The following is a 26,042-nucleotide window of genomic DNA, read 5'->3' on the forward strand; positions in this document are numbered from 1 at the left end:
TTGGCCTTGTTCTTACCTAAGGTATTAAAGTAATTGGTTAACGAGGACTTAATTATGGGTATACGTCTGATGTTACATTGTCCGTTCCCGGAATTATTATAGATGTAACATTGTTTGTTCGTTTATTTCCTTTTAAAACTGACCAGAAGTCTCTAGACTGAGGTCCGCCCTTTTCCATTATTTTTGAACATCTATCCATCCGGATTTGTATACGAAAAGATATTGAAACTTAAATGACTTTATTTCTATTTTTTTCACTGTGCTCCACTGTCGCCAAATTGGATCCATTTGAGCACAGTATTAACATACGAAAAGATGTATTGTCCCCCAAAAACATGTAAAATGAAGATTAATTGAATCAGACTTTGAATATGTTATTTTGTAGTTTTAATAAAATTAATCACTTCCATAGAAAATAATAATGAAAAATTCACTAAATACATTTTTGCAAAGTGGATAACTATTATGTTACATTAAAATGGCATATTTAACAAAAATTTTGTTAAGAATTATTTTTTTCAGGGGGACAATACATCTTTAATAAAGGCATAAATGGCGCTCCGTAGAGAAGTAGAGCGAGAATGCTCCCAGTCGTCAGCAGAATGACGCTCTCTGAATATAACCAAAGAACTTATAACACAAGAATCTCCTGTTCGTCCGAAGCGCGTAACAATTTCGAAAGGCATTGTGGGATAGAATAGAGCTATGGGTGGCGCCATTGTGAGCCATGGAGTAGGGCGCCCGCATCAAATTAGAAAGTCAAAATCATAGAGGGGTTCTGCTAATGCTCTAGAGGGGGTATAGAGTAATTGACTGAGGAGTAGGGCGCCCGCATCAAATTAGAAAGTCAAAATCATAGAGGGGTTCTGCTAATGCTCTAGGGGGGGTAGAGTAATTGACTGAGGAGTAGGGCGCCCGCATCAAATTAGAAAGTCAAAATCATAGAGGGGTTCTGCTAATGCTCTAGGGGGAGGGGGGGGGGGTAGAGTAATTGACTTCCTAGTTTGGAGGGGGCGCTGCTCCATGCTGTGAAATGGCGTCGCCCAGTTTGACCTTTTAACCCTGTACTTCCGATACTGTGTTTTGAATGCAGTTGATATAACTCAAGAAGGGCAACGCAACTTATTTTAATTTAATTCAACGTTGAATCAATCTATCTTTATGCAAGTTATCCAATATATAAATTTACCAATTTTGTTTGTGTGAATGCATTTGGTGGTTTATAATATGTTTAATTAGTAGGCCAATATGCAAAAAGAAAGAGGGACAAGTCGCACCACCACTAGCTAGGCTATAAATAGGGGCCCTAGCTAGGCCTACTCCCCTACCTCCTACCTAGGCCTAGGCCTACTTGTCATGTCAGTGTGTGTGTACTACTTTGAGGTGGCATTGAAAAGACTAGGCTAGGTCCAGGAGGCCTAGCCCTACTAGTAACCGTGGCATCCTAGGCCTATTAGCCTACCTATCAATGGTGTCAGTCAAATAATCATTTTCTGGTTTTTTTATTCAGACAGCAATCGGCATAATTGATGATGGAGATGGTTGTCAACCGACTGCACACTTATCTTTTCGCACATTTTTTAACCATAACAGCACGATTGACTGTGACTACATTGCTTGCAGAATCACCTACTCCATCATGTCCCAGAGCCATAAAAAAATGCCAGGCATAGGCTAATTTCACTTCTGCGTTCTGTAGTAGTTCCCTATGCTATAATAGTAAGATAGAGCCCCCAAAATATTAGCATGCATGGCCGCAGTATCGACTGTCTGTATCAACTGTGCCACCAATCACAACCTCAACTCCGACTCCGCGTTTAGTTACAAGCCTATTAAAAATCCTTTATAAATATAGCCTTTCATTTATTACTGTCTATAATAGTTATCATAGTTTATATATTGAAACTTTAAATACTTTTTAACAGATCAAACGGCAATAAGATGATTTGGTGGTGGTATATTCAAGTGTTCACACTGGTGGTAACCAACCTTTTGTGGGATCCTGTATGTGGACAGCCATGCTCCTGGTTGGTTGATGTCACCACCTTTGAAGAGCCATTTAGGCAAACAACTTTTATACGCGATGACAAACAATTGGTGTCTTTAAAAGACTTTTTAGAAAATCAGTTTGAAGCTAAAAACATGCAGCCTTCAATTCAGGTAACAACAATTTAATTTATATATGGACTGTGGGGGAAGGTGGTGTTCCTCACCAATCTGCGGGTTGAGGCCACTAAAGCTATGTAAGGTCAATCATTGTACTGTGTTCATTCATATTGGTTGACAATTTGGGTTTATAAATTAAATATTTATTTATTTATTTGTTCTTTCTATAAACTGAAATACACTTTGAATACAAATGTACTGATTTCCAGAGTGGTTCAGTAAACCCATAAAAAAAATAAAATATTAAAACAAAAAAAAGAAAAGAGATAAAACTATTTACAATTGTGAAAGAAAAAATGTTTTCTATAGTGAAGATTTAAAAGTTGTCAAAGACATCATTTATTCTCAACAATCTTGTAAAAAATACTAGGCTAGCTCAGATATATTATTATACCTTGATGGTTATAATATTATAATAAAAATATAATAAAATATTCATTTTATATTCACGAAAATGCATTTTTCCATATATATGACTGATCGTATGCTCAAGTATAAATCTGTGCCCCCTAATTGAGGCTATATTTGGACATTCGGAAAAATCCATTGCTCATGCAGTCAGTGTATAATATCACCCCCTAAGTTTCCCAAATATCCATTGCTCATGCAGTCAGTGTATAATAGTACCCCCTAAGTTTCCCAAATTTCAAACCCAAGCCCCCTGGGACATTGGTAATACACTTACTGTAATTTTATGATTTTTTCAACAGGAGCTGTACAAAGCATATCCATATTATATACGTGTACAAGTTCTCTGCGGACAAAATATTTCAGTGTCTGAGGCAAGGACATTGGTACAGCAAGGGCTTATTCCTAAAGTAACTATTAGTTACGATTCAAATCATATTGACGGACATCAGTCAAGCGTATTAAATAACATAGAATATGGAGCGTTAATTGATCTTGACTGTTTCGAGTTCGGAGAATGTGGTTTTGATATATGTCGACCATCTTGGATTGTTCCACTTCCATTTTTATATCATACAACAAAGATGCAAGTTAAAGTCGATTTACCTGGCTATAATGCCATCACTCCAAAAAGGTAAATTCCATATACTATAAGGCACTGTTTGTGCACTGAAGTCTTTCAAATCATACAATTGGTAAAAATGTATTTGTCAATATACTTGGCTCAATAAATACCAGTTCCCACTGAACATTTCAAAAGAAAGCTAGGCATTCATAATCAAAGTTCAATTTATGACATTTATGAAACTAATTTCAATATGAACACACATAAAACACACCTTGACGTTTGTACGTTCTTACAGTACCTTCTATGCATGACTGCAGAATCTCTGCATTTAAATTTTGCTAGAGTTTATTCACTGGTAAAGGTTTGCTTCTCTTTAATCAAGCTACATCGTTGGCTATTTTTGAGATGAAATATAAACTTTCTTTTAATAATTTATACTGAGCAGTTTGGCCAAATGTCTATTTTATGCCATGTTATGTATGTGTATGTATATCAATGTATATGTACAGTATGTATGTGTGGTTTATTTAACCTTTTTGCTTCTGTTTTGAACATCACCTGGTATTCTAGTTGTCCTGGCAGCGATATTTCTTTTCGTACATAAGTTGGGGACCCCTCGTGAAACGTCACAAAATACACATGAATATTCATTAGTCATATCCATAAGGTGTGACGTAAGAATTAAGCTAACTACAATTCGCTAATGCAAACGATTTCTGTCGAGCCGTCTGTGTAGTCGAGTGGATAAGACTATGGACTTTACATGTCGATGTATGGGGTTCGATTCCCATGAGCTACTTCTTTTAATTTATAGTGACAGAGAGATTATTAACAGGGTTAGGTTTAGTTATATTTAGGAAGTAGTTCGGCTATCTTTCACATGGGGTCCCCAACTTATGTACGAAAAAAAAAATTGCGTCCTGGCAATGGTATTGCGCGTCCAGTGTTAATCCTGTCATGATCTATTTGTCTATTTATTTATCTATTCTTTTTACGGCATCTTAATAATGTAACTAGTTTGTAGTGGACCTCCTGTCACAAGCCCATTGGGGTTTGCCTGGAGGTCCCTTTCATCTTTAAAAATTTGTTTACTCCTTGTTTGTTTTGTGTTTTTTATGAGATGAATCAAGAGAAATTGTTTATATCTTTCGTTTGTTCCTATACAAAATAATTTTTATTGAAATTGTCATGCCATTAACGAGTTTCTTTTTTACAGTTTGGTCGTCTATATCAATGGGTATTCACCTAACAACGAGGGCAGTCTTATTCATTTCTGTCATGATAACGCGACAGAAGATTTGCTTCAACAAATTAAAACAAGACAAGCTCATTATTCTATACAAACTGTGACTTTATCTACAGCCAGTTTGCTGATTGGTGGCTTTGAAAGTACAAACCAGATAATTTTGACTGAAGATGCCTTTCAAACTTTGTCAACCATCGAGGTATAATAATATATCTGAGCTAGCCTAGTATTTATCAAGGTTGTTGAGTGCTTAAAGCTCTGCCTAAACTATCAAACTAGCTTAACAAAAACAGTGTGATATGGTAGTGATCAGTAGTGATATAACATCCCATATATGAGCACATTACATTTTTTTGTCACATGAAGTTTGATAGTGTAGACAGAAATTTTTGGCTTGTACCTTTAAAAAAAAAAATTGGTTTTGGTATTACTAAAAGATCATGTAGAGCCTAATTTTCACTGGATTTTTCATTTTTGATTGGTCTTAAAGGTCATTATCATCATCTTTCAAAATATATAGATTTAAATTCCTAACACTGAAAACAATTGATACAAAAATTGTTTTTTAGATCCAGTTGGAATTAGAAGATTTTGTCTGCCCAGGCAACTCATCACATATCAAGGGCGCTGCGACAATACCTGATCGACTCATATTTAACACCGCTGCCGGTATCGTTGAGATCTTTGGGAGTTACGAAGCTATGAAGGCAACAGAGTTGCCGACCAGTGAACTTAACCAGCCTGCTCGTTGTTATAGTAGGATGGTGGTCGTTGAGTATGCATTCAACAGCGTGAAGCACGTATTGGCTATTAGTGAAGAGAATCACGTGTATGATTCACCAATAACATTTGGTAAGTTCATATTCATGCATTATGGTTAATTAATGCTAGAAATATACTAATTAATAACATACACTAGATTGCTATTAAATGTTTTAATACAGTAAAACCTCCATTAAGAGGTCACCTTCATGACCAAACAAAGTGTCTGTTTATTAGTGGTATCCCCTGAATAGGGGTTGGCTGTGGTGCTACAACAATGTTGCCACTTATTCATTACTACTACTTGTTCCTAGAATTAACACCAAATCTTATGGACAAAGGTCTTTTATGTTCTCTGCTGCTTCTCTCCCTCGTCATTTTACTAAATCAACTTCCATTGCTATTTTTTTTAAAGAACTTAAAACGCATCTTTTTAACATCCAATATAAGCACCTTTGATTTTTACTTCGGTTTAGTTGATTCTGGCGCTATACAAATAACTAAATCATAATTATTATTATTATTATTATTATTTCACGTAAGGGTGTCCCCTTAGTATTTTGTCCCTTTACTGTTTTTGTATGTTAATGGAAAAGACATAAAATACTAACTATATGATGATAGCGAAATTGATAAAATGAAAACAAATATTATACTTATTTCTATATTAGGCGAAGCATTACATTTTGCAAGAGTTAATGACAGTCATGGACAGGACCCATGCCAACATTATGGAGGTAAATATTAAATATGATTGTGTACAGTATGTACTGTATGATTATGATTATTTATAAATTTCTACATTTTTTTTAATGACATGATCATGATAAAGGATGCCCCTAATTAGTGATTCCATAAACGAAGCAAAGTATTAAATAGCAAATGTAATAATTTGTGTATTTTATGCATATTCCTAAGTACACTGTCACATATTACATTTTCTTTTACCCCAGCCTTATAAACTTTAAAATACTGTAATTCTTATGATGATAGAATAGGAATAAAAACATTGATAATGCACCATATATGTAATTAATTAGTAAGGACTGTAATTAATACAAATGAAACATGTGACACACATGTGATGCTATATCATTAAACTTTCTTTAAAACACTATATTTTAAAGGTTCAGACTGTTTGGTGATTTCAGTAGGCCTCTCAGGAATTGAAGATAATTTATACTTGTTTCTTATTCAATCATCTTCAAATTATTCTCTTATTCAAATGAAAGGTAAGTTATTTTTAGTTTTATGAGGATGATATACAAATACCTGTACCTAGTTTAATCCCATATGTTCCCTTGTCCCCCTGAAAAAAAATAAATAAGATTTCAATTTTTTTTAATATGCCATTTTAATGTCACATAATAGTTATTGACCAAATACAAATACAAAAGTGAATAACATTAGTAAAACTGCAAAACATTATTAAAACTGCAAATATTCAAAGTCGGATTGTTTTTTAAAATGTTCATGCTTTTGTGGACAATACATATTTTTAAGGCTAAATATGAAAAACAAGTCAACTCAAAATTGAAACTGGACTCTCTAAAAAAACACAATATTTTAAAAAATGTCTAAAATAATTATTTGATTAGAATCAGTAAGACTATGCAACATAGATGCATGTTATGTAACATTATTTGTTGTTTAGTATAATTGTTATATGTCTAAAAGATATTTTCTATGTAATTTTTAGATTCAATAATGACGACAATCCCAATCTCGGAGAAAATTGCCGAATCACATGACTCAACCAATCTATATTTATGCGAATTAAGTTTAACTACATATCAGTCTACACATATGTTTATATGGGGTAGTGTCATTTTGCATAGGTAAGTTATAAAGCTCTATCTACCCTATCAAACTAGTTTCACAAAAAAGTGTGAGTGCCCAAATATGGTAGTTATATGTTTAAATATGGTAGTGATATGACATCATCATGTCCATATATGGGCACATCACATTTTTTGTCACATAAAGTTTGATAGTGTAGACAAGGCTTAAATTTTTACTTGCATAAAATGTGCATACTGATATAGGCATTTGCATGCATCCTTGTTGTAAAAACACTTATATGCAAATATACATAATTAATATTCACATAAAATAATAATTTGCATATGTATGCATACTATGTATATTTTGTATATAAATCTGCATAATTTATTTTGTGTATAAATCTGTATAATATATATATTTTGTACTTTGTAGTAATGATTTAGGTAGAACAATTAGACAGTTGAACCAGTATACATCCATTTCCAATATCACCTTATTTGTCAGTTCACCAAACACGCCCCATTTTGCAATCTTGAACCAACTAAATGAGGTAGCCAATAGCATAGGAAGTTTAAATTTAATTTTGTTACGGTTGAATGACTCTCTCAAAACTGGATTTCTTGAAAACTGGTAACTTTTTTAAATAAAAAATATCTCGAACTTTTACTTTCGCGAAAATACAGTAGTTGTAGGGTGTCCAGCTTTGGGAGAGTTATTTTTAGTTTGATTTAAAATCCAAAAATGATAGTATTTTTTTTTTAATTATTTATTCTGTTAATTTTTTATAGCACACAATGTTGTTTCTGTAAAATAAAGATACTGTATAACTAACAAAGATATTCTAACAAGATTGTTTTAGTTGTTACCTTTTTACTTTTCCGAAAATACAGTAGTCGGCTTTGGGAAAGTTAATTTTAGTTTGCTTTAAAATCCAAAGTTATTTTGTTGTTTTTGTTTATTTTTTTTAGTGTTTTATACCACACAATGTTGTTGCTGTTTGGATAAAGATATAACTAACAAATATATTCTAACAAGATTGTTTGAATTATTAGTATATAATTAATATTTCAAATTTGTTTATTATTCATAATTAAACATTTATATTTAATACGATTTAAGTTGTTCAGTAAATAAAAAACCTCATAATTTAATAGCATGGTGAATGTTGAATGATCGTTTAATCAACATTTTTAATCAAACTTCAATGTATAACTGAGAATATAAAAAATTATTTATTTACGTTGTCTTGTATTTTTACCTTAGGTTTGGTATGGCCTTATTGGTGACAACGTCTCGCTTATGAAGTTAAAACCCAGTTCTGGTTGGTCATTGGTTCACTCGTTAGCAAATAATTATCACAGCAAAGAATTATGGGATGTGTCATCCACGGTGTCAATATTTTACGATTCAGAGACTGTTTTACATGAAGTTAGTAGATTTTGTTTGTATAGAAATTTAAAAATGTATAATTTAGTAGTTTAAAATTTATTATAATGTATAGAGCTTAGCAACAACGTTGATAATGACCCCACTTATTTTTTGACGACAGTGAATTAAAATCGTGAAAAATACTCCTTTTTTTTAAAGTGGTCAAGTATAGGACTTTCTCGTAATGTTATAATATAGGAATTTTACTGATTTTCAATGATAATCAGTAAACCAGATATCTATTTGAAAATAAAATATTATTTTCATATGTCGAATGGATTGTTCTTTCTTTTTTGATGATTTTTTTTTTAGTGTGTCGTGCTAAATAGATCATTATATTCATTACAGTTAGTTTTATTTGAAAACAATGGAGTGCTGTATTTAGAGTCACATGTTATACCAATTGGCCGGATACTCCAACATCACGAATTCCTAGAAAACCTGCAACTTTTTCCTGTTGACAGGTAACTATCCCAGTTTTCCCAATTCAATCTGCTACACTACTAAGTAATAACATGTTTAACTCTCTGGCAAACATGTATTTATCTATCTGTTGCATTTTTCTATAAATTACAGGTCTAAACCAACACCGATAGTTTATCAGAGTCGGTGCCCATTCACAGAGCTTTCGTTCGTGTATCACAACAGAGCTAAGTACGAGAGGCTGGAATGGTTCCAATTCAATGCACCGCATCTGGCGTGGCAAAGTCAAATTCACACGGCAGATTCGGTAAAGGTTTATCAAGGCATCGTGCAGCAGATGACCTTGCAGAATGAACAAAACTTACTACAGGTTTGTACGTATAATAAATGAAATTAGGTGATGTGCCCAAATATGGTAGTGATATGACATCATCACATTTTTTTGTCACATAAAGTTTGATAGTGTAGACAGAGCTTAATAATGTGCAACTACCTATTCAACAATAGTTACACATAAAATTTCCCACAATAAGTATGCAATGAGATTTCGATCGAACATAATAAGTGTTGTCTATCTCAATCATATTTCAGCCTTACTCGCATACTGACCCATTTGCCAAATGGTTGTCAAGACGACAAGACAACACGCTTTATAATGACTACATGTTTCGTAATAAACTCCTTACCTATGGAGTTCATGTGTCCCCAACGGAGTATAAAAAGCTGTACGATCAAGACGATATAATGAGCGACCAGCTACCCAGGAGAATATTTCTTGATTTATTTGATTCTTATACATTCTCTTTGGTACTGGCTATTGACAAGTCTGGTAAATTTATATTTCATTTATATTTACTTTATTTTCTTAATTAGTAATTGAAAAATATTGATTGATTAATAACATGATCAAAGTTTACTTGTTCATTCAGAGTCATATAGCATCTTTTATCCAGCTGCTATTCAGGCACTGAATGCTTGTCAGTATACCGTATGAGAGTGATATGACACTTCTTAATTGTTTTTGTTAGTTTTTCATTTATCTGTTTTTGTATATCTCAGAGCAAACATAATTTCTATGTATATTTTATATGCAAATGACAATAAATGGACGTAATTTTCCACTGATGAATGAATTAATGTTAGCAAAATGTACATTATTTTTTTATGCAATTTTAAAATGTATTTTTCTTTTTATGGACAATAAAATAATATAGCGGATGGAAAATTGATTAATCCAATACTATAAATTATGTTTTCTTACTAGACGTGATATGGTAAAATATTACTGATATTATTACTATTTTGTCAAAATATATAAATATATATTTGCAGAGTTGACAGTGTTTCGTAATTTAGAGAATCTACGCGTCTCAGTCTCCTTGTCAAATTACTCGCTTGTACATGTTCACACAGACAGACAGACATCTTATGTTAATAACACAGTGACATATGAGGTAAGGATCCAGTGGTCTTTAACATCCATTGTATGTACATAACAGCTTTACATCCCAACTGAAGTATGAGGTAATGAGAATTAAGCCCCTTCCTTAAAGCTGATTTTCCACTAGGCGAATTTGTTCAGCCAAATCATGCATACATATTCATGTTTCAATCTTCCAAATCCCTCTCTACGATAAATTGTAGTTACTCAAGTTTTTCACATCAGCATTCATGAGCATTCATGCATACACGATGAACATGAAAATCGCAGCTATTTGCTCTTTGTAGTGGAAAGGGTAGCACAATTTTTTTTCTCTGTGAAACAATGGATTCGTGCAAACAAATTTGTCTATTATAAATTCGGCTTTACGAATACAATCAATATGGCACAGAAAAATTCTTGAACCGATGTCTCTGAAATGATAGTCTGTTCCCTTACCATTACGCAGTATATAGTTATAGAGTACTATGTATTTCTAGATAACACTGATGGACCAGGGTCAGATACAGCATCAGGAAGCACCAGGACAACATCACCATCCTGTGACTATGCTGCTCCAAGTCTGGAATAGCAACTTCAAATGTGTGAATCCATACACTGTTGATAATGATGCCCCACAGGTATCGTATCTAAAGCTCTGTCTACACTATCAAACTTTATTTATGTGACAACAAAATTTGATGTATCAATATATGGACATGATGATGTTTATTTATTTATTCATTTATTTATTCATTTCCCAACCAACAGTGACCAATGTCATATCACTACCATTATTTAGGCACCCATGAAACTTTTTTTGTCAAACTGATTTTATAGTGTAGATAATGAATCACCTCCCAAACCAGATAGTGGTAGAATAATAACTTAGTAACAACAGCCAGCTGTACCATTTATTTTAGGGTGTGTCCAGATTTTAAAAACTGCATAACAATGCACAAAATAGACACTGAAACACTCACTTCCCCTTTCCTTGAATTAATGTCCCCCATTTAAAATAAGTATGTTTGTGTATCTTTAATCCACACCTTAGCTTTATTTAAATAATAATCCTTGAATTCTGGTTTTATTTTTAAACAGGGCACATACAGCATGTCGGTAAAATTAGGCTGCCCTCCAGCATTAAAACTGGTGTTTGACATGGCGTCTACTTTAGAACAATTGGTGACAATGCATCAGAAGCCATATGACTGCGCTCATCCTCAACCAGATATGCACTGCTTTTATTATGATCACCGTAAGATGTCACTCTATCAAAATTACTTCTTTACACTAAATTATCTCGTCTAAAGCTCTGTCCACACTATTAAACTTTATGTTATGTTCCAAATATAATTTTAATGTTATAGCCAACATCCATCTATAAAGCTCTGTCTTAAGATACGCTATCAAACTGTATGTGACAACAAATGTGATGTGCCCATATATGGACATGATGATGTCATATCCCTACCATATTTAAGCATATCACTACCATATTTGGGCACATCATACTTTTTTTTTCAAACTAGTTTGATAGTGTAGACAGAGCTTTAAACCTCTGGCAGAATTATGTTTTTTTACAATAAGTTATACTAACCCTAGATATTGAGAGAAAATAAATGATTATATATTAGTTATTATATTATCATTTCATGTTTTTATTGTAGCCTTTCATCCTGTATTCAAATTAGTTGATCTAGCAACAGGGAATTCAACCAATTTTACAAGTGACTATACGCTGACTGTGATTGGTGGATCAGAAACCAGCATTGATGACATCAAGATGTTTAGCACGCAGGACATTCTGCGTCACAACTCTCAAGAAAAGTAAGTGTTAAAGCAGAATTCCACTTTAAACCAGAAGTGCCCTTAAAGTCTGAATTCTCCTTTAAACAGGAATTCTCTTTTTAGCATAATTCCCATTTAAGTCAGAATTCCAATTTAGGTCAAAATACCGCTTTAACCAGAATTCCGCTTTAAGTCAAAATTCCCCTTTAACCAGAATTCCCATTTAAGTCAAAATTCCCCTTTAAACCAGAATTTTCCTTTTAGCATAATTCCCCTTTAAGCCAGAATTCCACTTTAAGACATATTTACAAAATATACATTTAAAAGATATTACAAACATACAATTTTTTAGTGCTGGATCTCTAATATGGATACCATTAGATGAAGAAAGTCGTGGTGACGGCTCTATTCCCATATTTTCCCATCTGCACAACGGAATCGTGTGGCGTTGTCAAGATGAATCTCCTTGCTCCAATGTACCTGTGCAATTCCCATTCTCACCGGAATATTATTTTCTAATTGAAGTTTCAAACTGGTACGTTTTTACTCATTAAAATGGCATCATTCTTCTTATTATTATCATTATTATTAGTGAGTTTACGAAATGAATGTCTGGTATGTGTGTATTGTAAATAGTATCCTGCCAAAAAAAAATGTGTAAATATAATTAATTTTTCTACAAAATATTTTTCTTTCTGCTTTCTAGGGATGTTGGCAAGGAAACAACAAATTGTGGCTACAAAATTCAGTTTATCATAAAAGTACATGGTCTGCAGATAAGCTTTTATAGATCTCTACGAATTATGGGGGTAAGATGATAATGGTGTTTATAAGGTTTAATTTTGTGATGATGATGCATTTACAGTGTGGTTGCCCGCAATTTTAACAGTTAAAATATATATATATATATATCCAAATTCCTTCACTTGCACTGATGAAGGGCTAGTGTTGCCCGAAAGCTCTGCTAACTTTTCTGGCTGTTTACTTTATCGTTTTGATTTAGCTTTTCGCTTTTTATTTTTGTATCTCCATTGAGATCCAGCCACTGATACCCACAGCATTGTCATTTTTTTCAGTAATTTGCCTTTGGATTTATATATATATATATATATATATAATACTCCACCCTGGCTCCCTTTGTCATATTTCTTTTATTCCTGTCCACCCAGGCAGCACTTGCCAGCTTTATACTATGACGTTATCCAAATTCCTTCACTTGCACTGATGAAGGGCTAGTGTTGCCCGAAAGCTCTGATAACTTTTCTGGCTGTTTACTTTATTTTTTTGATTTAGCTTTTCGCTTTTTATTTTTGTATCTCCATTGAGATTCAGCCACTGATACCCACAGCATTGTCATTTTTTTCAGTGATTTGCCTTTGGATTTATATATATATATATATACAGTAATAGATTTCAAGCAATCAATTTTTTTTTTTTGACTTATTATTTATTTATTTTGGGTCAAAGACTGGTCTCCCAGAGGGCCCAGTTATGATCAGTGGCTGCGTGTGTACTAGTAAACTGGGGTAACTCCCTACTCATTTCAAAAGATGTACTAGGTTCTTTAAAGTGCACATGAGCTAGATGTGTATACCCGAACTACAGTTTATATATATAAGACTTGTTCTACCACCATGGAGTGAGTAAGCCTTGAACTCTTGCCGATGGTATGACAACGTAATTACGGTTCCACTGTCTTGGCCACCCACTCGGTCACTTGTTCCATTTTAAAGTACCATTCTAACGATCATTGCTCATGGCGCTTTTAAAAAGACTATCGACTAGACTAGAGTCTCGGCATCAGTTAACATTTTTTTTTTTTGTCAGTTTACATTTTTAGTGCTGATCTTGACTTGTGGACTGTACCTGTGGTGCAAAGAGGATGATTGGAAGAATTGGAAATGTATTAGCAATGTTATTTTTAGCAAGAATGTTGTAATACCTGTAGTTGAAGAAAGCTCTTCTAGTATTCTACATGTGGATGACTCATCACAAGGTTTGCATTGACTGATTATTGATTAGTATTGATTGATTGTTATCAAATAATATTGATTTATTGATATTAATTAGTATTGATTGATCAAAATTTGTAATAATTGATTTGTATTAACTAATATTGATTAGTATTGATTGATTTGTATTAACTAATATTGATTATTATTGATTGATTAATATTGATTATTATTGATTACTATTGATTGTTATTTACTTGTATTGATTGATATCAGTACTTATTGATAACTATTATATGTTCTGTTATAATGTCTACACAGAATCAGATGCAGAAAGTTCAAGTTCTGAACATTTAATGGAAGTAGTAGAAGGAAATCCAGAAATTCTAAAAATGATAACACCATCAGGTAAAAGAACTTCCAAATAACTTGCTTTAATTCACAGTTTTTATATAAAATATACTCTTTAGTTGTTTTTATTGGCGAAGTGGTAAAGCACTGCGACCATAAAATCGGCACAGGTTCAAAGCGTTCCTCTACCATAGTTCTAGTGGTAGTAGAAGTCTTGTCTTATAGATGTTCATTATACACATCCAGCTCCAGTGTGTCTGTTGAAAGAGTCCATTCATCTGGGTCATCTCAGTCCATGAGCGCCATTTGGTGGCAGCTGAAAGACACAACAGGACCCTTGGGGGATGAAAGTCGATCCATTTAGTCCACTGAGCTTGAGTGATATAACCAGCTTTCATTGGTTGGCGACCATAAAATAATTGTTTTGAAGAATGCATTTGGTTGTGGACACTGGATAGTAATTGCATAATTATATTTTTGTTTTCAGGGGCAGATTCAAGGGGAGGGGCACCTAAATTAAATCAAATTATTCTCAGCCCTTCATTTCACCATTTTAGTCCCTGAATCTTCCCCCCCCCCCCCCTAACTATTTAAAAATCCTGGATAACCCACTGCTTTTCATGGTTCAGCACCCATCAAATATTACAAAATCAATAATCAATATCGTTGTCTCATAATTCGTTTACAGGAGTTATACATTTTTCAACCATTGAAGAAGAAGACACAACAACAAGCGAAACAACGCAAAATCACCAACAAGTGCTGAGCATTCTCCACGAATGACAAGAAGTGAAAAGACCACATCTATTTATTTTTTGAGTGCTCTAAAGCTCTGTCTATACTACCAAACTAGTTTGACAAAAAAAAGTGTGATGTGCCCAAATATGGTAGTGATATGCCCACATATGGTAGTGATATGCCCACATATGGTAGTGATATGACATCATCATGTCCATATATGGGCACACCACCACATAAAGTTTGATAGCCAAATACGTACAACACAGTCAGCTGAAAAATTATTAGTAACAGAAATGAGTTGGACCTATTCTTGCACTTTTATATTATATAATGAAGCCAGATTGACATAATGTGTTCAGTAGGGGCTTGATTTAAGTCCAAAAAATAGATGAAAAGCAATGAGGACAAATATTGTAACAGCATGCTTACAGGTCAAAAATTCAGTTCACCATGACATAATGGTTTCCATCTGTAAATATGTAAATTTTAGGCACATTATACAAAAATGGCAATAAATATATCTGGTTATTGAATACTTTTGGGTATTTTTCATTAAAATCATGATAGCCTTCGTTTGACAATTGGATTTTATAAATACAAATGAAAATAAATGTTTGTTTATTTAAAATACTGTGTGAATTTGGTTTTTATAGTGTTTGTTTTATTGTTTTGTAATATTTCTCTATCATTTTATAGGCCTATACATAAATGCATTACATGACATAACCCCCTACTAATTAAAAAAGAGGTGTAGCATATCTTTTTATAGATATTGGATAAGACCGTGGAGCTAAATTAATTTATAGCTCCATGGTATTATATAGGCCTAGTAGTACGTCTGTATTCCCATTATAAAAATTATATTGATAAAAAACAGTAATATAATCTATGAAATTCAATTTTATTTAAAATATATCCCCTAATAATAATTAATATTCAAAAGAACCGGGCTTATTTACGGGCTTACTGTATTTTACATGCTATGTGGTTGGGGGAGAGGGGAAAGGGGGTAAATTTCCCAGACTACTTTGCCAAGATGGCGGCTGTAAGGTCGAAGTCTAAATCGGGCTAGGGATTTCGGCTTCTGTAAATGCTCTATATTTGAAATGTAAGATTTGTTACATCCCAGAAAGAAGCTATGGCTACGTGTGATTCATGTGCGGATCTTTATCGCCTACTTCAATCATGTAAGTGTGTGATTATTGTTATGAATCTTAGGCCTAGGCCCTGGAATTAATCAAATATTGGTGTTGTCGGTGAAAGTGTGCCCGTCCGTGCTGTGTGTGATTGTGAGGGACCAATAATGAGCGGTCCGATACAAGGCTAGGCCTGAGTCTAGCATGATTCCAGTAGCTTAGAAAAGACACTTATTTATTTGCTAGGGTTAGCTGGTATAACTTTAATAATTAACCAATCGTCTAATCATCGTGCAACTTGACAATTTGTTTTATTTTCATATAATAATAAATAAATGAATGCCATGGATGGGTTGTTTTTTTATGTTGTTTTTTGTAGGCGAGACAGATCCTACTAGACTAGGCCTATACTACACTATTATTATGCCTTGTGTAGACTCTAAACCTGTCCTTTATCTAGCCAAGGTACAGTAGAATAGGCTATTATTAATAGTATTATATTATGCAACATTTAAGGCTTTCAAAGACTAAAGTAACTGCTGTATACTTTTTAGTGTTAATATCAGTAATATTTAAAAACTAACAAATGTTTTACATTTTTCACATTCACTTATATGAGCTCTACTGTAGTTACAGCCCCCATTGTATTGTCCGCAGCATTTTCAAATGCTACACATGATTTTTTTCCCTACCTAGTTTCTGCTTATATGCCGTCATTTATATAAATTTAGGCTCTGTCTGGTTCAAAGACAAACATTCTTTTATGCAAGGCTTATTTCAATATAATAATTCTTGAAATTGCCCTACTCAGGATGCCAAAATGTTTTGTTTGTGTTTCATTGAATTTCAAGACTACCTGTATAAATGTCTTTGCATAGTTGTATATCTAGACCCTAGATCTATTTTCATCATCCATTGTTTAATAGGTATGTAATATATTATTAAAAGTTAAAAGTTAAAATATAGACCTAGTAGAGCTACAATACATAATGTTTGCTATTGAGGGTGGCACATTTTATTTCCAATTGATCAAGCAGGGATGGTAGAAATAAAACCTTTCGAGTATAATTCTGATCATTTTAAAATGAATATCCCATGTGTGAATGCATGTTGCAGCAAGCAGGGATGGTAGAAATAAAGCCTTTCGAGTATAATTCTAATCATTTTAAAAATAAGTATGATACTTATTTTTAAAATGATTAGAATTATACTCGAAAGGCTAATGAATTAATTGATAAAGAAATTGAAAAATGGAATCCTACTAGTTGTAGAGCACTACTTTTGTTCACCTATGTAACACCTCTGTCCCAAAAGCATGATGTAGTAATTTGATAACAATTATGAGCATTGATCTGTATTAAGCATGTCAGGGGTGAAACCTAGTGAACACATAATGACCTGTTATGTGCTGACAATTATTTAAGGATGCATCACAAAACACATAGTGTTCTCTCAATATAGATTATTAATCCTAAACAATTATATGAGAAACCAAATCCTAGTAGTTGGTGATATCATGTACTGTGTATAGATGTGTAATTTATACAAAAAGGTTTTTTTACAGAACCTTTTCAATTCAGTTAGCCTTTACTGATTGTTTATGTCTAAGGCTATGTAGAGCCTACAGTATCACTACTAGACAAGTATTATCAAAAGGAAAAATTACTTATATAATGGCAATGTTGTAGGGTATAAGGATATCAATGTAGATCTACAAATAAAATTAAAGCAAAAAGTGATCAAAACTGAAGCAAAAAAATTACAGAGCTTTCACATATCACAAACCCTTCCTCAGTGCAAGTGAGAGTTGGTATTAAAGTAAGTGAGAATATAGAATATAATATATTATTATATATATATATGAGTGGCCTAAGTATTTATTTTATGTTTAATTTTAGACTATTTTAACAGCCAATTTATTTCAGTAAATATTGCTAGAAAAACCAGCTTTTAAGGAAAAGAAAACTTAATAAAAAAATAAAATAACATATGTTTTATTACAAATATTGTTTGTAGTAAAAAATATTATTAATTATAAAGGCAGAAATTTGTCATTGAAAGATTTTACTAATTTGAGGAATTAATTATAGATTAAATACTGAATAAAGATCTGAATAGTGTGTTGTTTCTATAACAGTATGTTCAGATTCAACAGAAAAAAGAAGGAACATTATAATGAATTACCATCTCATTTCACAGATACGGTAAAGAGTGCATCTGGAGAGCAGTTTGATGTTAGGAAAAGGGACGTTAATGTTTTGCTGGAGTTCACACAGCCTCAGAGGTATTTTGTAATTCTCATCATTTTTCAAATCCCTATGTTTACATACTGCGGTATTAAAACATTATGATAATAATAGCCACATTGATTAATCTGAATTTGCAGTGGGAAAAACAGATTTGTAGTACAGTCGAATCTCCCAATTCGACTTCCTGAAAACAAGAAACTCTCTCAATACCAGACTTTTTTTGGGGACCAACATATCACATTTCGAATACCAGATTTTCGGGAAAACCTGACATACAGTATTTGTCTGGCCAAAAGTTGTCCGGTATTTGGAGAGTTGACTGTATTGCGGTTTTTGCTATACCGCCATTTGGTAATTCTGTATTATTAAATATTAATAACTTTTATTATAGTATATAGACAATTATCAATCAAATCAATAGTATTGATAATTGGCTTATATTATAAACATTTTCAAGTGGGCCTATTAAACTTGTTGGACTTGCAGTCAGTCAGTTAGTAATTCCGTTTCAGTTTTTTTTTTGGTACTTTTAAATTATTTCCTGTAATAAAGAATTTTATGGTTTTTGCTTATTTTAAATAAAATAACATTTCCTGTGAGCAATCATTTTAAATATAGTACAATATGAACAGAAAGTTAAAATTCTTTGAATTTGTATTTGAATTTAAAGCAAATCAATGCAAAATTACTTTGTACAATTCCGTCTTTTAGATAAAACAAAGTAATTTAAGTATAGTACAATTTAAACAGAAAGTAAAAACACTTTGAATGTGTAGTTAAATTAAAAGCAAATCAATTAATGCAAAATTACTTTGTCTTGTCTTGTCTTGTAGATAAAACAAACAAAAAATTGTTTAATTTTTTTTGTTTAATATGCCATTTTGATGTTACATAATACTGTAGTTTGATATTCACTTTGACCAAAAATTGAATTAAAAAAAATGTGTTTACCTACAAATCTGTAATTTAAAGGTTTTGGGTTGAATTTAACTTTTTGTTTTGTCTTTTTATAAGTGAAAACATTATTTGGTTTTTTCATGATTAACTTTATTAAAACTACAAAATGGCCTATTAAAAATATGATTTTATTAATCTTCATTTTTCATGTTTTTGTGGGAAAATACATCTTTAAACTTGACAAGTACTCTCATATAGTTTTAGTCGAGTTTTGCAGTTACAAGCTATTTTCAAATAGTGTTTAGCTTTACTGCAAAAAGGGCAACAGACTTTTATCACAGAAACAATTAAAAAATTGTTCCTTTTCACCACTTCTGGGATCACTTTAACAGCTGGCTATGAAATGACTCCCACAAGTGCCAAGTTCTTGTAGGTTAAATTCAAATGATTTCTTTTATTGTTTTATTCCTTTAATACTATTGTGGTATAATAATATTACAAAATATTTTATTCTTATTTAATTTACAGGCAATGTAATTGTTGTTTTAAAGAATTTAAGAATTTTGAAAGGTTAAACAATATAGTTCAAATTCTGTTACGTTTTGCGATAAATTCTATACCGAGTTTTCGCCTTTTAACGCAAGATGAGCGTGAATTCGAGTCTACAGATAAAGGAAGTATCGAGTTGATACAGAGAGGAAATGGTACCACAAATGTGGAAACCACTGAAAAACAATTAAAAGATGAGCTTGAAAAAGTTGTAAGCAAAAATGTGAAAAAAGATGAGGAGGAGAAGGAAACAGTAGGTTCGTCTGAAACGACAGATCAAGACGATATGAAAGATAATAAGGTAGTAGATGAATCAAATGATGAATTAACAAAAGAAAAAGCACCCTCGGATGAGGAGTCGAAAGAGGCCGAGGATGATGAGGAAGAAATGGAAGTTGAGGTGGAGATGTGGGGAATTAAAGACTATGAGAAGTTACTCCATCTTGTTGCAAAAGTGTTTCAAATGAATTTTGCACTGTACGCAGCACACAAACACATGTGCCATGGGATCACAGAGGTATGTTAAGATTTATAAAGAGACCATGTCAAAATTATTTTACTGCAGTAACTGCATTTTGTTCAATTAATTTATATTATAAACAATAAAGATGAGAAAAACTGTGAGAATGAAAGAAATTTGCCCAACCGAGAATCGAACCAAGAACGCTTGACGTCCTAACCAATAGACCACTGCAGATACTTTTCATGTTTGTTTTTGTTTTTTTAAATTTGATTAGAATAGTGAATCTTTAACATTCTCGTCCTTATTATACTGATAGAATAACTAGTTTTAAATTATGCACATGTAACAGAGATCAAATTGGTTTGTATATTTATAGATATATTTATCATAATTATAATTAATTAATGTAATATTCATTTTTATAATTTTTATTGCAGGAATTATCATCTCAAGAATCGGAAGCATTGGGAAACTATTGTGAAATGAATGTAAGAATTGAAAAAAAAAACACATTTTTTTTATTGTTTGACCATACTTATAATACACGTTTTTATATTTATAAATATATTAAAATTATAATGTGTTTGCTTTACACTACTGGAGTGTGAGTTGATTTGTTTGCAATTTCATACATAAACAATGCACACCTACATAACACATCCACGACACTTCAATGAACTTGTAAACCCAACCCACGCTTTCAACTCTTGACTACAGTATATTCGTTGACCCTACCCTTACATTATTGTCACTTCCCTTTACCTACACAGTTACTGATTACACTACGACACACATTTGAATTGCTCTCTCACACATTCGTAAAGTACAGTACATCATTATTTAAATTTTAACCATCTTCAACCTTTTTAATAAACCATTTATATTCACCCCGATTGAGTTTTGTTGTAAAACAGTTTAGATATTACAAAAGCTAACAATTTGAAATCAAACATTTGATTCATTAATTTTTTTTGTGGATAATAATAATCCCTCCCCCCCCCCCCCCCTACATGTACATAATATGGCAGGTGGTTTATCACTCTTTGTTGGTATTTTTCCATGTATTTTAATTGCCAATTTATTGTTAAATATTAAAAACCAAATACAATAGATTTATCATTTTTAAGTCAACAGAACTTTCATAAATTAGATTTTAAGTACAAATCTAATCTATTAATAATAACATAATAAAATAATAGATAGATATTTATATTTTTAAAAAAATTCTATAATATACTGTAATAAAGAAAGTGTCTAAAATGACTGTTCCTAGACAGCTGACCGCTGAAACTGAAGTTGATAAAGTTTGACGCGTTGCCATTATGGATGTCTGTGCTCATGCTGAGAGCAGACTTTGATTGACTTGGTCAACAGATGGCAGGCTTTTCCTTGGTCTGTATTAGAATTTCAAGGTTTAACATAGATTTTATGTCTCCATTACGTACAATGCCTTTGATAAAGCATACTGTAAGGTTTAGATCAAGGATGGGTTACAGTAGGTACCAAGCATAATGTTGGTAACTTTGTCAACAGATGGCAGGCTTTTCCTCGATCTGTACTTAGAATTTCAAGAATTAACCTTTATGTCTTTGATTAATGATAAATTGTCATGTGGTTGAGGGACTGTATGGGGTTATTGTGTAAATCTGGGGTGGGTTAGATACCAAGCAAAAACCTAGTCATACAGTAATAATGTCATCAATATACCGAGACAAATTATGAAATTTAAGAACAGGGTCTATAGTGCCTCCTTTTTCCATTCAAAATATCAGCTGTGGAACATGATGATGTCATATCACTACCATATTCAGGCATATTACTACCATATTCGGGCATATTACTACCATATTCGGGCATATCACTACTAACTAGTTTGATAGTTTAGACAGAGCTTAACAGTCGCCTAGCACTAATAAATCCTTGGTCTAGAGGGCAGATTCAATTTATGAACGTTTTTGTTCTGGGTATATACAAGAGGTACAATACAGATACAATACTGTTTATAAATAGGAACATAGTACAGGCCTATAATAAGAGGATCGAATATATTGTAACTGGCCTTCATTAGATTTCCAAGAAGAGATGATGATTGTATGTCTATTGCCAAAGGCATGAAGCATGCCAGGGGGTGATTCAAATTAGAAAAGACATGTAATAATACATTTCTGGAACTTCAGAAAACGTTTTTATTCTGATTGCCATACTCTATAATATACTATGAACATTTTTCAAATGATAATTGTGTTTGAGATAATCTTTAATTGAAAAGTATTTAATTATATTTTTGTAATTTTAGAAAATGTTTTTATTCCGATTGCCATACTCTATAATATACTATGAACATTTTTGAAATTATTGATAATTGTATTTGAATCTTTAATTCAAAAAATATTTAATATAAAGGTTTATTTATCAAGGCATGAATAATAATATTTGGTGATTAAAAACTCCATATGTTATTTTTAGACTCTAACAAGTTTGCATATGAAAGTGATAAACATGATCAACATTTTATTTAAAAACTGATTAAATGTGATTACTACAAAACATTTGATTTACAGTTTTTATAACCATATTAAGGGTCTTTTGGGACCCAACAAAGTGTCCTCCAATAATAGGGGTGTCAACTGAATAGGTGTTTGCAATAGTGTTAAAACATAATGATATATATTTTATTCGTCCAATAATTTTTGGAAATTTGCTTTTCTTTGGCATTGTGACTGTCACATTGAAATACTTACAGAGCTCATAAAAACAGTTACATACATAAAAAACATTAAAAATAATTTAAATGCAGATGAGTTAAGTGATAAAATTCCCACCGTACAACCTGATTAAAGTGAAAATTGAATTTGGATAAAAAGAATTCGTATAATCTATGCCAGATCTACAATATCTTTGTATATAATATAATTGCCACTTATTCATTTTATGAGATAGTGTCCCCTTAATATGGGTGTCCCCTTAATATGGGTGTCCCCTTAATACGGGTGTCCCCTTAATACGGGTGTCCCCTTAATACGGGTGTCCCCTTAATACGGGTGTCCCCTTAATAGGGTGTCCCCTTAATAGGGTGTCCCCTTAATAGGGGTGTCCCAAAGTAGGTATTCTAAAAAAAAACTATAAAACTGCATTTCTACATATGTCATCAATTATGGAAGCAATTAATTATTTTGAATATTGTCTTTTATGTTTTTGTAGGACCTGGAAGTTCCCATCCTGCTCCTTCGTAATGTCTGCTTTTTCTGTGACAGCAATGGCCTGTCCGTTATGCATAACTGCTTTGATGGTTCAACGCCGGAAGCCTTACACTTTGGCTTAGCTCATGGACTCATTGCTGTTGTAGCAAACGTAAGTACACATATTTAACATAAACATCCATTCAGAGAGAATGAAAAAATAACTCCATGGACTTCCAGACTATGGACTTCAGGTTACATTTTTTGTTTGTTTTTTAAATCTCATTTTTTTGGTCTAAAGCTCTGTCTACACTATCAAACTAGTTTGACAAAAAAGTGTGATGTTGCCAAATACAGTAGTGGTATGCCCAAATATGGTAGTGATATGACATCATCATTTCCATATATGGCCACATCACATTTTTTTGTATCACATTTTTTTGTCACATAAAGTTTGATATTGTAGACAGAGCTTAAGTGAATAAGTGTGACATATAGCATATTTTTTTTTTATTTATTTTTTTTCATCAACAAGACAATTTATCTTAAATTTTTTACTGGACAGCTTTATGTAATTTGTTTGCGTGGTAAACAATTCATTCAATTCATTTATTGACTTTCACCGCACATTACAGTATTGTCATAATATATAACAAACAAAACTATTATACAATGCTTACATAGTGGCATTGTAACGATTGACATCATCCGCATTAAAACACCCACCAACCTTCATTTAAAAAATGAATTAGAATAAATAAAGTAATTGGAGAAGTTTTGTATTTTTTCAGCTTCGTATCTGGCTTCATATCCACGCTGTTATGCAGTACGTTGCGCCACTTCGTGCACACGTCATCAGGTAACATAAAACATTATTAATATAGGAGAAAAAATAATGTGTCTCAAGAGAGCATTTCCACTGTAATATAAAAATTGAGGGAACTACCTTGAGTTGAAGTGATTTTGTTTTCATTCATAAAACACTAAATTTTATTTTTACTATGAATATTAATGTTTAATTCGATTACAAATGTATTTTTTTATAATTCCCAATTCGCAGGTATCTCTGCAAATTGAACGACAATGATCTACGTCAAACAAGTGCTCGCAATATGGCGGACATGATGTGGAACATGATAAAGGAGCCGATCGAAACCGCTTTACATTTTGATGGAGACAGTCTTGAACTAGCTTATAAATACTTTCTATCTTCTACTCTGACGATGCGGCTCACGGGGTTGAACCAAATAACGGTCAGTTGATTTTTATTTAATTATTTGTTTGCGTTATGGAAAAATTAGAATAGAAAATATTAAAATAAATGTTAATTTGAATTTAATAGAGGACAAAATATAATTAAAGATGTATTGTCCCCTGAAAAAAAATGTTTCAATATTTTTGTTGAATATGCCATTTTAATGTCACATAATAGTGATCCTTTTTGACCAAAAATTTAATGGAAAAAAAATGCATTTACCTGAAAAATCAGTAATTTAAAGCAAAAAAAAATAATCCATTCATAATCAAATTGGCTGTCAGTCAGTCTTTCTTCAAATTGATTAAAACAATATTTGAACTGTACTTAGACAGTATTATATTTTGTTTTTTTCAATATTACTGTATTACATTTTTTTTTTTTTTTGCAGAGTCAAATTCATCTTTATAATGAAATCTGCAGTAGTGAATCTATAACAGACAGTGAAAAGTAAGTAATTAAAAATATTAAAAACACAGAATAATAATGATAATGATATGAATAATGGATTGACGAGAAATCTGTATTTTATAGAGTGCAATTTTCAAATGAAAGCATAGTCTTGACCTCTAAGTTTTTGAAAAATACAACAGGTTCTTAATTTTATAATTGTATGGCCCTGGGTATCTTCCCCTCTTATTTCAAAATCCCTGAAAATTCTCAATATGCTGAACTTTTTTTTAAAAAGTAATACAAATCAGACAAAAATTAGAGTAAAAACACACATTTTTATACACTTTTGGCAGTTCTTTCCAGTACAAGTAGACAAAGAATTACATTCCCGGTTTTAGTCCATTTGTTTTTATTTTTTAGTGTTGGAACACAACTGGCAAACTGGCTGTTAGAAAAAGAAGTTGTGGAGCATATATTTGGTCCTAATTTACATCTAGAGGTTAGTTGAACTTAGAATTTTTTTATATTTTTGCATATGATTGGCCCCAGAGAAGAACAACAACCATGGGGTGATGTGGGCCTCTGTGGTTAAATAAACTGAACTAATTCATTCAATCTTTTATTTTGAAATATCTGGTAATAATTACTTATTATTACTACAATTCATCTCAGGATGAGGAAGATTAATATAAGTAAATGAAAGATTAAATGAAAATTTAACATTAAAATTCCCAAAGATCAAGGGATCATCAGGAAAAAATTACTATTACGAAAAAGAGGCGTGTCTTTATAAGTATAAACAAATTCATTTGATTTTTTACATGATTATTAAACTGTAATAGTTAAACCAAAATGTTTTTAAACCGTGATTATTTTATTA

At 32.1% G+C, this 26,042-nt stretch overlaps 2 protein-coding genes across 3 annotated transcripts in view; both read left to right on the forward strand.

Moving 5' to 3' along the window:
• The first annotated feature begins 1,910 nt into the window (after positions 1 to 1,910).
• On the forward strand, positions 1,911 to 15,622 carry LOC140061319 (cation channel sperm-associated protein subunit gamma 1-like). The gene is made up of 21 exons (XM_072107829.1): positions 1,911 to 2,160; positions 2,877 to 3,208; positions 4,359 to 4,587; positions 4,958 to 5,240; positions 5,822 to 5,887; positions 6,278 to 6,382; positions 6,850 to 6,988; positions 7,368 to 7,485; positions 8,199 to 8,363; positions 8,712 to 8,827; positions 8,940 to 9,156; positions 9,378 to 9,615; positions 10,119 to 10,240; positions 10,707 to 10,847; positions 11,308 to 11,464; positions 11,877 to 12,036; positions 12,350 to 12,532; positions 12,704 to 12,806; positions 13,825 to 13,993; positions 14,271 to 14,357; positions 14,989 to 15,622. Exons 1-21 carry the CDS (start codon positions 1,942 to 1,944, stop codon positions 15,081 to 15,083), a joined length of 3,444 nt encoding a protein of 1,147 aa, XP_071963930.1. The 5' UTR covers positions 1,911 to 1,941; the 3' UTR covers positions 15,084 to 15,622.
• Positions 15,623 to 16,059: 437 nt separating this feature from the next.
• LOC140061064 (ubiquitin carboxyl-terminal hydrolase 34-like) overlaps positions 16,060 to 26,042 on the forward strand; it is a 44,801-nt gene continuing 34,818 nt past the window's right edge. For both annotated transcript variants that reach the window (XM_072107482.1, XM_072107483.1), the window contains exons 1-9: positions 16,060 to 16,228; positions 18,377 to 18,461; positions 19,852 to 20,389; positions 20,773 to 20,823; positions 23,537 to 23,686; positions 24,306 to 24,373; positions 24,575 to 24,767; positions 25,161 to 25,219; positions 25,583 to 25,661. In XM_072107482.1, coding sequence (XP_071963583.1) covers positions 16,180 to 16,228; positions 18,377 to 18,461; positions 19,852 to 20,389; positions 20,773 to 20,823; positions 23,537 to 23,686; positions 24,306 to 24,373; positions 24,575 to 24,767; positions 25,161 to 25,219; positions 25,583 to 25,661 — 1,272 coding nt within the window. In that variant the 5' untranslated portion in view covers positions 16,060 to 16,179. The remainder of the gene's footprint in view (positions 16,229 to 18,376; positions 18,462 to 19,851; positions 20,390 to 20,772; positions 20,824 to 23,536; positions 23,687 to 24,305; positions 24,374 to 24,574; positions 24,768 to 25,160; positions 25,220 to 25,582; positions 25,662 to 26,042) is intronic.

This window comes from Antedon mediterranea, chromosome 10 (assembly GCF_964355755.1).
Source record: "Antedon mediterranea chromosome 10, ecAntMedi1.1, whole genome shotgun sequence".
Classification (NCBI taxonomy): domain Eukaryota; kingdom Metazoa; phylum Echinodermata; class Crinoidea; order Comatulida; family Antedonidae; genus Antedon; species Antedon mediterranea.